Source organism: Panthera leo, chromosome A3 (assembly GCF_018350215.1).
Source record: "Panthera leo isolate Ple1 chromosome A3, P.leo_Ple1_pat1.1, whole genome shotgun sequence".
Lineage (NCBI taxonomy): Eukaryota > Metazoa > Chordata > Mammalia > Carnivora > Felidae > Panthera > Panthera leo.
In genome coordinates, this window is record NC_056681.1 from 113,574,931 (window position 1) to 113,589,599 (window position 14,669).

Genomic DNA, 14,669 nt, shown 5'->3' on the forward strand with positions numbered 1-14,669 from the left:
TAAATAATGAAGACACCGTGAATATACTTAGTGCCACAAAACTGTATACTTAAAAATGGGTAAAATGGGGGGTGCCTGGGTGGCTCAGTTGGTTAAGTGTTTAACTTCGGCTCAGGTCATAATCTCCTGGCCCATGGGTTCGAGCCCCGCATGGACTCTATGCTGACAGCTCAGAGCCTGAAGCCTGCTTGGGATTCTGTGTCTGCCTCTCTCCCTGCCCCTCCCCCACTCATGCTCTGTTTCTCTCTCAAAAATAAATAAACATTAAAAAAAGTTTTTAAAAATGGTTTAAAATGGTAAGTTTTATGTTATTCACATTTTGCCTTAATAAAAACTAAGCAACAAATATACAAATAATAATTATGACCCACTGAATAAAACAGAAAACCATAAATCTACTTAAAAATAAAACTAGGGGCGCCTGGGTGGCGCAGTCGGTTAAGCGTCCGACTTCAGCCAGGTCACGATCTCGCGGTCCGTGAGTTCGAGCCCCACGTCGGGCTCTGGGCTGATGGCTCAGAGCCTGGAGCCTGTTTCCGATTCTGTGTCTCCCTCTCTCTCTGCCCCTCCCCCGTTCATGCTCTGTCTCTCTCTGTCCCAAAAATAAATAAAAAACGTTGAAAAAAAAAAAATTAAAAAAAAAAAAAAAAAACTAATTTTTTTAAAAGAATAGTTTCGAAGCACCACTCTCCCACACCCACAAAAATTTATTTGGCAAGGGACAAAGAACAACTTTATAAGGGAGAAGACTTTAAATCAAGTAATTAAACTTCAAATCACCAGTCATGGAACAAATTAAAATCGTAAGCCAACTAACAGAATACATAAGAAAATACATAATACAGAATACATAAGAATACATAAGAACAGAATACATAAGAAAATCTATGCATTATACCAGCGATACTTCTGGCAACGATGCATGACCATAATCTAATCATGAGGAAATGATTACACACACCCAAGTTTTGAAGAACATTTTACAAAATAACCGGCTTGTAATCTTCAAAAGCATTAAGGTCATGGAAGTGAACTCTGATGAACTGTGGCAGGCTGTGGGGTGCTTGGGTGGCTCAGTCAGATAAGGATCTGACTCTTGGTTTCAGCTCAGGTGTGATCTTGCAGTTGTGAGATCAAACCTCACGTCTGGCTCTATGCTGACATTGCAGAGCCTACTTAAGATTGTCTCTTTCCCTCTCTCTCTGCCTATCCACTGCTCACTCGCTCTCTCTCTCTCTCTCTCTCTCAAAATTAAATAAATAAATAAATAAATAAATAAATAAATAAATAAATAAATGTAAAAAAAAAAAAAAGCTATGGCAGGCTGAATGAGACTGAAGAGGTATGACAACTAAATACAAGGCATCTTTTTGCTTTGGATCCTTTAGCATAAAGGATGTTATTTAAACACAAGTGCTGAACTGGAATGGGATATGAATGTTAGTACTAATGTTAGTTTCCTAATTTTGATGAAATGTGCTTCCTGATTGCTCTTGTAGAAAAATGCCCTGATTTGTAAAACAAATAAAATAAAAATATTTAAGCCTAGCAACTTACTCCCAAATGGTTCAGGATAGCAAATATTCTTTGTATCAAACTTCAACATTTCAGCAAACATATGGTTGTTTCAAAATTTAACCAAAGATTTTATTAAAAACAAAAACTCTGATATATTCTACATGACTAGAAAAGTACAAAAATAATATTCAGTGTGGTTTCATCTGTTTACAAACAAAATACGAGTTTACTATGAGTAAAAAATACATTAAAGCACAATCAATTTAAAGTCCCTGTCAATCCCACACAACTCACAAATATATTTTGTTATTCTGAGAAACAAAATGCCCCATAAACAGAAGCTCCTCCAAACGGACTGACACAGAAACACACTCATCTGTGTCACTCTGATGGCACATGTGGGAAACCAAACCCTCAGAGCACACACTCAGCCTCGTTTTCTCATATGTCAAAGCATACATGAAATCAGGATTTGTTTTAGGAATAGCACATGACTTAGAATATAATACCCACTTACCCTGAGATACTGAAACACTAACTGTCTGTGATCCATTCTTCTCTGTGCTTGCAGGTGGCTTTGCTACAGGAATCCCAAGACCTCCAATGTAAGGGTTGTAATTGTAGGTGCCATAATCAGCACCCCAGTAGTCATACCATGTACTGCTTATTGGCTTAAAAGAGTGGGAAAAATAAAACTGTGGTTTATTTTTACCTCTTCACTAAGAGTGACATTATTTACACTATCTAAATTCAAACAGGGTTACAAAATAAACATGCTCCCCCCCTTTAAATCACCAAAACATACTTCTAATTTTAATGATCTATAGGAATAGTTCAGTAATTTTCTCTTGATTTGATACCAACATCTAGAAGTACCTTATTTATTTAGAATCTGAGAGAGGGGTACCTGGGTGGCTCAGTAGGTTAAGCATCTGACTCTTGATCTCAGCTCATGTGAGGATCTCACAGTTCTTGAGATTGAGTCCCATGTGGAGCTCTGTGCTGACAGTGCAGAGCCTGCCTGGAATTCTCTCTCTCTATCCATACCCCACTTGTGCTTACTCTCTCTCTGTCTCTCTCTCACACACACACACACACAAAATAAATAAACTTAAAAAAAATGTATTAGAATCTGAGAGATAATTAGCATCCTTAAAGAAAAATCTCGGGGCACCTAGGTGGCTCAGTCAGTTAAGCATCCGACTTCAGCTCAGGTCATGATCTCATGGTTCATGAGTTAGAGCCCCGTATTAGGCTCCTGACAGTGTGGAGCCTGCTTAGGATTCTCTCTCTCACCCACTCTCTCTGCCCCTTCCTGACTCATACTCTATCTCAAAATAACTAAAACTTAAAAAAAAAAAATTCTTATACATAAATAGAAGCAATATAAAGTATTAGAGGTATATCTCCTTTAGAAAAACTTGAGGCTAACACAGAAGTAGAACTTGCAATACACTGGCCTTGCCTAAAATTGAGTAATCCATAACTAAACTTCCCCAAGCCTATTAGTGGCTCTTACTAATACATAAGACAATAATAATGGCTATATTAATAAAAGGGTATGTGTTCCTTAAATTACTCCATCTATATTATAAAAAAAACTACTATAAGATCTATTGCAAGTTAATGAATTTTGAGAACAATGAATAATGAATTACATTTAGTGATAAACAGGTATACTTTCCTGTTTTAAGTGATTAATAAGCCAAAAGTATAAAATGAAATATTTAAATTGCAAAGAATAGTATATCATACCTTAAAAACTTTGGCTGCAAGAGGATCTTTTTCCAAATCAATATCTAAAGGATCAATGTCAACTTCCATTAGATCTTGAAGTAATTCAAGATCAATTTCTTTATCTTTTTCCAAAGAAGAAAGAGGAGGTGCACCTTCAAATAATTGAAAACGATTATGCTGATGATGTATGTAACATAAAATTTAACTAATATGTTGATTTTAATTTCAGAAAAAATTACTTCACTTGTATGTAACATGTTTCCACTGACATAAACATCTCTAAATTTTTATACTTGACAATTAAACACTATTAATTATGAAAAATTGTATCCATCTATAAACATACAATTAAAAACATGATGCAGGGGTGCTTGGGTGGCTCAGTCAACAGTCCCACTTTTGATTTTGGCTCAGGTCATGATCTCACAGTTGTAAGATGGAGCCCTGTGTCAGGCTCTGTGCTGGGTCTGGAGCCTGCTTAAGATTGTCTTTCCCTCTCCCCTGCTTGCACTTTCTCTGTCCGTCTCTCAAAAAAAAAAAAAAAAAACAAAACAAAAAACAACCCCAAAACAACAACAAAAACCCCAAAACACAAGGTGGTAATATTTGACTTCCTAGCAATTAGCCCGTATTGAATCATGCTGGACAAAACTTTGTTACTGAAAACAATCATTAACCATTTCTAGAATGAGTATTACCCATTTTATTACCTCCAGTAGATAATGAATTATGTTACATCCACTATTTTAGGAAATGATGCCCAGTATTAAAGTGAAAAGCAAAGATTTAAGTTGTAAGACTACTTTCACTTTTTTTTTTTTTTTTGCCTTTGATCTTTATTCAAAATTAGCTATCCAAAATGATTATGACATCTATGGAATAAGAAAATTTAAGTTTTTATGTAGCAGGCGTCTTTTCTTCTGTGGTGGATTTCTCCTCTGCAGGCTGCTTCTCGGGAGCTGATTTCTTGATAGCTGCAGCCGGTTTTCCTGCCAAAGGTTTCTTCTGCTTCTTTACACCAATAGCCCTTTTTTCCTTTCTTCCCTCCCAGAGGCCTCTTGCCTGGAACCCCCTTCTCATCTGATTTGGCTTCCAAAGATGCTGCTGCCTTATTCATTCAAAGTTTGTGATTCTTGGCCTGGCAAAGAATGGTGTCCTGGCACACGGTCTGTGTATACGGGTTTAGCTTCAACACGATTCTCAGGTTTTTCAGTGGATTCTTCTTCAGGACTCTGCGATGACTCCGGTTGTGTGGTACTTGGCGGCCTCTGTGGATCTCTGGGGCTCTTCAAGATTCTGCTAAGATGTGTATTAAGCATCTTGTACATGGGAAGGTTGTAGTTGCTCTTGAGGGAGGCAGCCTTATGCCAAGTGCCATACAGATCATCTAACTTGCAGAAGACGCTGTCAGTCCAAATATGCAGAAATGTCCTGCATGCCCACCAGGGGCAAGTTTCGAGATGTTCAGTTTGCTTACATTAAGTAAAGTAATTCCAGGGGCATTTCTGAAGGCCTTTATGATACCACTGTCCTCATTACAGATAATGCAGGGTCCCCTACACTGGATACAATGACAATTTCTCATTGTGTCCTTCCCAGCTCTCATTTGCTGAGAGGCATAACCTTTCTGATATCATTCTAGGCTTTAAGTATTTTAAGAAGCGAAACAGCCTCTCTGGTAGTCTTGTAGCCTTGAACTTTATCTTCAACCACCAAAGGAAGTTCGGGAACTTCCTTAATACGATGATATATAGACATGACCAGCGCTGGTAGGCCTGAGGCAGCCAGGGCAGAGCAGATGGCCTGTCACTTCTGTGCTATGTTCACTCTGCACCAAGGGTGCCACATTTTGTTTGGTACAAACATGCAAGCCAAATACGCAAGACATATATTTCCAGAAGAACCCTGGCCAGAACAGTGAGTCCCACCATCTCGAACTCTGGGGATTTGAGCCACGGCTCTGCCAGTACCCCAAAACTCAGGATGGGTGGTGACGACCTGCTAAGTCACCAACAGCTTAGGGCTATATGTTGTTTCTGCAAAAGTTGGTGCGAACAAAGTTCATGGTATTAGGTCAAGTGAAAGCCCTGAACACAGCAGGCAAAGTAACATTTTTGTATACTGGAATCAGTGGACAAGTTCACACCATCACAGGGAGAGGAGAGGGCCATGCTCCTCTCAATCCAGCAGCTCCTACAGGAAAAGCTGCTATTCACCTTACTTTTCTACTTTGAATCAGAAATTATTAGGCTCTTAGATGTCTCAAAATTCCTAACTAGCCTGCTTTGCCTTACAAACCTTACTTTCCCATCCTTCTCACACACTTATTCAACATTTATTTAAAGAATGCCTAGCACATGCCAGCCTGTTGTAGGGTTTAAGTATGTGAAGACAGATATCTCCTCTCCAATACATTAATCGAAGTTCGAAAGTGACGACACACTGCAGAAATTTCATCAACTACAGCATGATGAGTGCTACCAGAGACCATCTAGAGTGGAACGCAGCAGCAAAGACAGAGTGCCCAACGCTGCTGCTGCTGCTGCCGCTGCTGCTGGAAAAAGCTTCTTGGAGGAGGACAAGGTTTATGTGAATCTTAGATCAAGAGTCCATCCTGAAAACAACAGGAGGAAGTCTATTCCAGACACAAGGATTATCAGGTAAAAAGGATAAAATTATTACAACACCTAAGACTGAAGAATAACAAACGGTTGAAGTGACCACAGCACATGTAGCATACAGGACAATAACTAAAATAGACTCTTAAGAAGTAAGGAGCAGGGACGCCTGGGTGGCTCAGTCGGTTAAGTGTCTGACTCTTGATCTGGGCTCAGGACATGATCTCATGGTTCATGCGATCAAGCCGCATGCCTGACAGCACAGAGCCCGCTTAGGATTCTCTTTCCCTCACTCTCTGAACCTACCCCACTTGCGTGCATGCTCTCTTTCAAAAGAGTAATAAACTTTAAAAAAAAAAAAAAGGAGCAAAGAATTGTACAAACTAAGATACACATACAGTTTTTAAAGCAGCAGAAAACAAAGAAACAAGAAAAAGAATACACCAAAAAGGCTGGACCTTAAAGAGTAGTAGTCTTTAACTTTACCATCTTTACTAATACATGATCTTTAATTGTTTTCTAGATTATATTTTCTTCAACACAGCCAAATCAGACCATCTCAAAATAACTAGGATATTATGAAAGGATAGCATTTTATTATAATAAGCATTCATTCAGAGAATCGAAACGTATTTACCATATTTAACTAATGTATCACATTTAAGGCCAAAACCCTAATACAAAAATATAAAAATTAGGGGCGCCTGGGTGGCTCAGTTGGTTAAGTGTCCGACTTCAGCTCAGGTTGTGATCCCACAGTTTGTGAGTTCGAGCCCCACATCGGGCTCTGTACTGACAGCTTGAAGCCTGGAGCCTGCTTTGGATTCTGTCTCCTTCTCTCTCTGCCCCTCCCTATGTGTGTTCAGTTTCTCTGTCTCTCAAAAATAAATGTATGTATGTATGTATGTATATATGTATGTATGTATGTATAAATAAATAAATAAATAAATAAATTTGCTGCTGTGCTAAATTTCTGCATTTTGAAATATATTTTCAAGGGTGCTTGGGTGACTCAGTTGGCTAAGCGTCTGACTTCGGCTCAGGTCACTATCTCACAGTTCATGGGTTCAAGTCCCATGTCAGCCTCTGTGCTGACAGCTCGGAGCCTGGAGCCTGCTTCAGATTCTGTGTCTCCCTCTTTCTCTCTCTCTCTCCCTGCCCCTCTCCTGCTCATACTCTGTCTCTCTCTCAAAAATAAATAAAACATTAAAAAAGAGAGAGAGAAAGAGAGCAAAGGCTACCTTCAATAAACAAAACTTAAAGAAGGTGCAGGTACCCGTTATATCGTGTGTCAAAGGCTCATCTATAGTCTCCAGCAGCTGAACTGAAGACTGCTGCAGGGAGTCATCAGAGTCACCAGCTGCTGCAGCTACGTCATCACTCACTGCTCCTTCCTCCATGGCTTCTGCCGCTACCGGAGCCAGCAGCTCTCCTGTATGAAAGAAAAGAGCCATAACCGCTTTAATAATTTCTTAGCCAATATCCAAATCATATGAAAGCATATTTTCCTCCAGTTTAGAGAATGACAGCGTGTATGCTCGACCACCTATGAAAGACTGAGGCAAAAGATTCTCCACCTACCTGTGCAAATGCTAGGACCCGCCGCTCTAACCTCAAGTGTTAAGGACAAGTAATGAGTAGAAAACACAAACTGTATAATATGACTAGGAGTTATGATAGTCCCTTTACCTATATTAACTCACTTATTCATCAAAACAACTTTATAAGGAAGGTACTCTTATTATCCTTATTTTATGGATGAAAGGAATGAGGCACACAGAGCCCTCAAGGTCACATAAAGAACAGCAGCCCATTGCTGATAATAATAATGAAATAGACTATCTCTAATGTTTCTGTTAACAACATAACTCCTCCATAAAGACTTGACATTTATCACAACTGCCAACATAATTAAATACAAAAGTCATTCCAAATGGTTGCTACTGATACATTAAGTAGACTTTTACACTTTGGGTTACAGTTTCTTTTAAATGTTACTTATTCAAGCCATGACCAGCTAATTTGGACATACCTTATGAAAAACAAATCCACACAAACCTGCTAATATATCCTGTAGCATACAAGTTAAGGAATACTGAGCCCAAGCACCACCCCAAGATATATCTCCTCTATTGAAGTCAGTTCCAACCAAAAGTAATAGCAGTCTTTCCAGCTGGGGTTCATTCACAATCTCACACAGATGTATAGTTGGCCTCGTGGCATTTGCAATGCGTGCCAGAACCTGCAATATTTTATAAAGCCATACATTTTATAAAGCCAACATTTTATAAAGCCATACATTTAAACATCAATTACATGTGTTTTTTCCAAAAACAAACAGCTGGAATAATAGTTGTCATTAATGACATATGCTTTCAGTGTCAAAATAATTGCTTGAGATAAAATGCAAAGAAATGTATTTTCATGGATCAAATATTAAAATCTCATTAAAAATCCTGGTGGAATGGTTAAAAATAATTTTTATAAACAATGAATATGCTACAAGAAAGCCTTCAGGGCATGAAAACCCCTCATTACGATAATTTGACACTTATTTGTGTACTTCCTATTTTAATTAATAGAAAAAGGTAGGTTGAGGATAGACATACCTACCTTATAGGCATTTCAGATCGACATTAGAGTTTTAACTAGGTTAAAAATAGAAATCACATCTACTAAGAAATCTACTTTTTCAGTCTTTCAAGGCACAATAATAAAAACCTGAATTACATAAAGCAAACCAATAAAAGCACTATTATTTCTCTTAATCAAAAATCAATCAAAGACTGCAGTCTTTCTTTTTCTTACCCTCTAAGTCTGTAATTATAAATCACGCCTATTAGTTTACTTACCTTACAAACAAAAAGTAAGAGATCCGCATGACATGTAAAATCCATGGAGAGAAGAAACAGAGTAAGTTTCTGCACTACTGAAATACAACGTTCATGGGCCAGGGTAAATGGAAGTGGTTCTATCTCTGGACTTTCTTTTGTTGTTGTAACTTCTGTATCTAAATTAGAACGGGACCATTCTGCTGTCCGACGTAACCGAATTAAATCCTTGAAGTGCTGCATAGAGAAATTTACAGTATTTAAATCAGTGTTTATTAATGTTTATTTATATTTGAGAACACGTGCACATGCGCAAGTGAGCGGGGGAGGGGCAGAGAAAGGGGGAGACGCAGAATCTGAAACACGCTCTAGGCTGTGAGCTGTCAGCACAGAGTCCCACGCAGGGCTAGAACTCATGGATCACGAGATTATGACCTGAGCCGAAGTCGGAGGCTTAACCAACTGAGCCACCCATGTGCCCCTAAGTCATTGTTTACCGAGTAAACATTCTTTCACTATAAATTTATTTATAGATGAAAATAGCCACTTCAGAAAACTTACAACTTTTAAAGAACAAAATTTTAGATAAACCGTAAGCTTCATAAGTAATATTACTTTCTGATTTCATACATCCAACCAATGGAATAAATAATTCCCTGCAAAATCTAATTGTTTTTTTCTTTTAATTAAAAAAAATTTTTTTTAATTGTTTTAGGCTCCAGGCTCTGAGCTGTCAGCACAGAGCCCAATGCAGGGCTCGAACTCATGAACCTGAGATCATGACCTGAGCTGAAGTCGGACGCTTACCGACTGAGCCACCCAGGTGCCCCAAAATCTAGTTTTAACTATGTTGCTGATAAATCCTTTCCAAATCGTGACTGTTATCTCCATGTTATAACTAGACTTAATTCCTCACCCACAGGAAAAGGGAAATAAATGGAAGACTTTCATTTTCATTTCCAAAAAGTGAAATTCTACATTAAGGCTACATTGGGTCAAATCCAACATCTTAAATAAAAATTACCAAAACACCCAAAACATAATTCAGAAAAGGTGGATGATAAACCTATTAACATAACTTCAACTATAGAGTATTAACTCAAGTTATTTCAAAATCTGATGGAATAATGATAACTTCGTATTTAAAGAAACACAATAAACAAAATTGGCTGCTATATGTGTTATCCGCCCCCAAATTAAAAAATAAATATTAACTGGGGCACCTGGGTAGCTCAGTCAGTTAACTGTCTGATTTCGCTCAGGTCATGAACTTGCAGTGCATGGGGTCAAGCCCTACCTCAGGCTCTGTGCTGACAGCTCAGAGCCTGGAGCCTGCTTTGGATTCCATGTCTCCCTCTCTCTCTGCCTCTCCACCACAGTCGCCTTGCCTCTTTCTCTCTCAAAAATAAACTTTTTTTTTTTTTTTTTAACATTTTTTTTTATTTATTTTTGGGACAGAGAGAGACAGAGCATGAACGGGGGAGGGGCAGAGAGAGAGGGAGACACAGAATCGGAAACAGGCTCCAGGCTCCGAGCCATCAGCCCAGAGCCTGACGCGGGGCTCGAACTCACAGACCGCGAGATCGTGACCTGGCTGAAGTCGGACGCTTAACCGACTGCGCCACCCAGGCGCCCCAAAAATAAACTTTTTAATAAAAAGAAAAATATTAAGTTATATTTAAAATTTTTATTTACAAATCACAGGATTTGATTTTCACTTAGAAAAAACACATTAAGGGGCGCCTGGGTGGCTCAGTCGGTTGGTTGGGTGTCTAACTTCGGCTCAGGTCATGATCTCATGGTCCGTGAGTTCAAGCCCACGTTGGGCTCTGTGCTGACAGCTCAGAGCCTGGAGCCTGTTTCAGATTCTGTATCTCCCTCTTTCTCTCTCCTCCCCCGCTCATGCTCTATCTCTCTCTTCTCAAAAATAAATACATCTTAAAAAAAAAATAAAAATAAAAAATAAAAGAAAGAACACATTAAACTATACACTTCCTTGAATCTTTTATCTTCAATTTACTGGAACACAATCCACTTTAAAGTAAGCACACCAGGGGGCGCCTGGATGGCTCAGCATGTTAAACGTAGGACTTTAGCTCAGATCATGATCTCATGGTTTGTGGGTTTGAGCCCTGAGTCAGGCTCTGTGCTGACAGCTCAGAGTCTGGAGCCTCCTTCAGATTCTGTGTCTCCCTCTCTCTCTTTGCCCCCTTCCCATACTCGTACTCTCTGTCTCTCAAAATAAAGACAATCAATCAATCAATCAATCAATAAATAAATGTAAGCACACTGGAAACATACTGTAAATCCACACTTATCATATATTTCCTTGAGTTAAAAGCTACCTTCCCTCAAAAAGGGGGGGGGGGTATAATAGATCTTTCTGTTGATAAACTGAATAATATATATTTAAGTTTCTTAATTATTATTAAAGATACTTTACTCAATTAAAAATATTAAAAGAAAAAGTGACTTTTCCAAAATAATTACATTAAAAAGCATAGATCATACCTTTGAAGTAGCCTGCTTTAGTTTTGCTTGCTCTACCAGAAGTTTATATGATGATCCTTTGTTACTTTGTATTTTTTCTTTTTCCATCTGTTCCACCAAAGCTTTCTGTTTAGCTTTTAATAGGTTAAGTTGCTTAAAGAAAGAAAAAAAGGGTTAATCTAATCTTTTTAATCTATATTAAGCTAACAGTGTTAAAAACAACAAAGTAAATTAATATATACCTCAAAGATTTAATACATTCAAATAATGGAATAAAAAACTCCCTTCAAGTTCCAGTTTTAACTGCATTGCTGATAAGTCATTTCCAAATCCTGACTGTTATGTCCATGTTCTAACTAGACTTAACCAATTCCTTACCCCTGGGAAAAGGAAAATAAATGGAAGACTTTCTTATGTAAGCCCCTAATGAGATTGACTGATAGGTATTTTTTTGGAGGGCAAGAAGTATTTTTAAATATGTGGGGAAATATTTTTATTGTATAACATTCTCAGCTTTGTTTCTATGGCCATCTCCCTCAAAAGTAGTGTAATTTTGGAATATCTATATTTTTTATTAATTGAAAATTTTATTGAGATAACTGTAGATACGTAGTTGTGAGAAATAACAGGGACCTTTTGAAGACTTTACCCATTTTCCTCCAGTGATAACATCTTGTAAAACTATACTATAATACCACATCAGAGTGTTGACATTGTTAAAATACACCAATTTTATTAAGATTTCTCTAGTTTCACTTCTACTCTTTTAAGTGTATGTCTGTGTTTGTCTATCTTATTTGTATAGAATTCTACACATGTATAGACACATGAACCACCACTACAGTTCCATCACCACCAGGTTCCCTCATGTTGTTCTTTTATGTTGCCCACCCCACATCCCTCCTATACCATCTGCCCAAATTCCAACCCCTTGCAACCACCAGTCAGTACCAATGAACAAACAGACCAAAACAAAGAAGAAAAAAATTCTGCACAGGAAGGCCTTAAAAATCCACTGAATGACTTCACCACATCCCCATATAGCCATATATGCAGAATATTATTCTAAATACAAAGTCACTAGAAGGTAATAGCCATGATTATAAATGAATATTTTGTTAAAAACTTAAACCTACTTCTTCAAAGAACATCTCCAAAATTTCTACTTTTGATAGAGATTTTTGTTATCAGGGTGAAAAATTAATATACTATAAAGAAATATTCACTTAGCTATAATCTCCATATATGAAGAAAAACATATCATAAATTAAAACCAGTATGCACATGTATTAGATGATCAACATATGTGTGTGTGAGAACTACCATAAATCAGTATTTTCAGAAAACTATTCTAAAACCTCTACAATAAATACAATTACAATAAAAAATACATAATTTTAATGTGTTTCAAAACAATCACAATCTTAATCAGCAATTTTAATTATTGCAAAAAAGACATTTTTTTCTCAACTATTTGAGAATAAGTTGGCAACCTGATGGCCAATCACCTCTGAATACTTTTGTATGTACTTCCTAGAAACAAAATCTTTCTGCAAACCATAATAAAACCATCAAAATCAGAGAATACTATTAATACACTACTACCAACTATGCTTCACACCCCATTCTAAGTTTTACCAACTGTCCCAATAACGTCCTTCACAGTAAAGAATAAAATAGTAATATTTTACTAAGGAAAACCCACTGGGTTATATTCTAGCTTTGCTTTCCATCTTCATATTCTAAATTAAACACAGCAAACATAAACATTAAGTGTTCAATAAAATTTAGCTGAATTCAAAAGGATGCAAATTATTACCAATTAGTTAATAATAAAAAAAAAAGGCTGAAAGAAAAGCTTCACATCATTTTTCTTGCAAAAGATCAAACAGCTTAGTCAAAAAAAACATAAGTGAAACCTAAAATTTAGTGCTAAGTCCTTTTTTTTTTAAAAAAGCCCAAAGCTTTCACAAACTTGCCAGATCCTAAGGATTTTCATATAAACTCTCATTACAGTTTAAATCAATTATGCAAATAATTATTGGTAAGACACTAGGCTCCATTCTAGGTATCAAGGATATAGTATATAACCTGGCATATACTGTAAGAGAAAAGAGAAAGACCCCTTTAAAAAAATGATAATAATAAAACAATGGCTCACAAGAATCTGATGTCGGCTATAAATTCACTTCTACACAGTACAATGCACAGGGACCAAATTTTATGTGTAATTTCAAGAGAGATCATGGAACCACGTAAGAAAAAATCCAGATATATGCACAGATGTCCTATAACAAAAACCACATTCTAATACATGACCTTCTTTCTGTGAAAGAAAGACTGAATGTGTGTACATTCAAACATTTGCATGTTAATCAGAGAAAGAAACATACATGCATATTTGTATTTCAAAAAGAAAAAACACTAAAGCGTTCATCAATAGGAAAATAGGTAAACAGATTCTGGAACACTCATGGAAGAGTACTCAAGAATAAAAAGAATCAGTGATATACTCAATATGGATGAATCTCAAAAATACCATTTTGAGGGGAAAAAAAGGCAGGTAAAAAAGAGCACTCTGCATGACTCCTAACAAGACTTCAAGAAATCATTCACTCACAGCGAAACACACAAATCTCATATTAACAAAACAAAAGACACTACCAAAATTTATGACGAATATAATGAAAGGAAAAATACGAGACACATGGGAAACACATTGTATGGGGTACTATCCTAATTTAGAAACCAGAGAAGACCTCTTTGAGGAAGTGAATATGAACTAATGCCTGAGGGGCACCTGGGAGGCTCAGTTGGTTAAGCGCCCGACTCCTCATTTCCTGATTTCGGCTTAGGTCCGGTCTCAGTTCCTGAGTTCGAGCCCCGCATGGGCCCTCCGTTGACAGCATGGAGCCTGCTTGGGATCCTCTCTCTCTGTCCCTCCCCTGCTCATGCTCGCTCGTTCTCGCCCCCTCAAAACAAATAAATAAACTTAAAAAAAAAATAAAAGAATGCCTGACCTAATGCCTAGTAAGTTAGGTTATCCTATGTGGTAAGGGAGGAAACTCACCGCATACAAAAATCCTGGATGAGAAACTGGTGGTTTATGAACTCAAATTCAGTAGGGCTAGACTAAAATTCAAACCTGACAGGCACAAAGAGGAAGCAGATGATAGACACCATCAAGCCATGTTAAGGACTTTGAACTGCATGCACAGGTCAACTGAAAGCTACTGAGAATTGGAGAAGGAAATGATATGATAACGTATGACTGAGAACAAAAAGGGTGAGAGGCCTTTTAACTAGACAAAAGAAAATGACAGCCTCTCACTTAGAATGGCAGAAACAGAGATGTAAAGAGGTAGACACTTTAAAGGACCTCACCAAAAATCTGTAAACTACAAACTGTTGCCATCTTACGAATAAGGAAGCTCTGTCTCACAACTGTTAATTTCCCTAAGTACCTCATTAAATA

General features: G+C 37.4%; 1 protein-coding gene across 9 annotated transcripts in view; it reads right to left on the reverse strand.

Moving 5' to 3' along the window:
• Positions 1–14,669, reverse strand: part of BIRC6 (baculoviral IAP repeat containing 6) — a 224,370-nt gene that overhangs the window by 112,975 nt on the left and 96,726 nt on the right. For all 9 annotated transcript variants that reach the window (XR_006200904.1, XM_042933289.1, XM_042933288.1 and 6 more), the window contains 6 exons: positions 11,216–11,347; positions 8,726–8,941; positions 7,932–8,115; positions 7,150–7,305; positions 3,274–3,407; positions 2,036–2,189 (listed from right to left, as the gene is read on the reverse strand). Coding sequence is in view for 8 of the 9 variants with exons in the window: in XM_042933289.1 (XP_042789223.1) it covers positions 2,036–2,189; positions 3,274–3,407; positions 7,150–7,305; positions 7,932–8,115; positions 8,726–8,941; positions 11,216–11,347 (976 nt within the window). In the remaining variant the exon portion in view is untranslated. The remainder of the gene's footprint in view (positions 1–2,035; positions 2,190–3,273; positions 3,408–7,149; positions 7,306–7,931; positions 8,116–8,725; positions 8,942–11,215; positions 11,348–14,669) is intronic.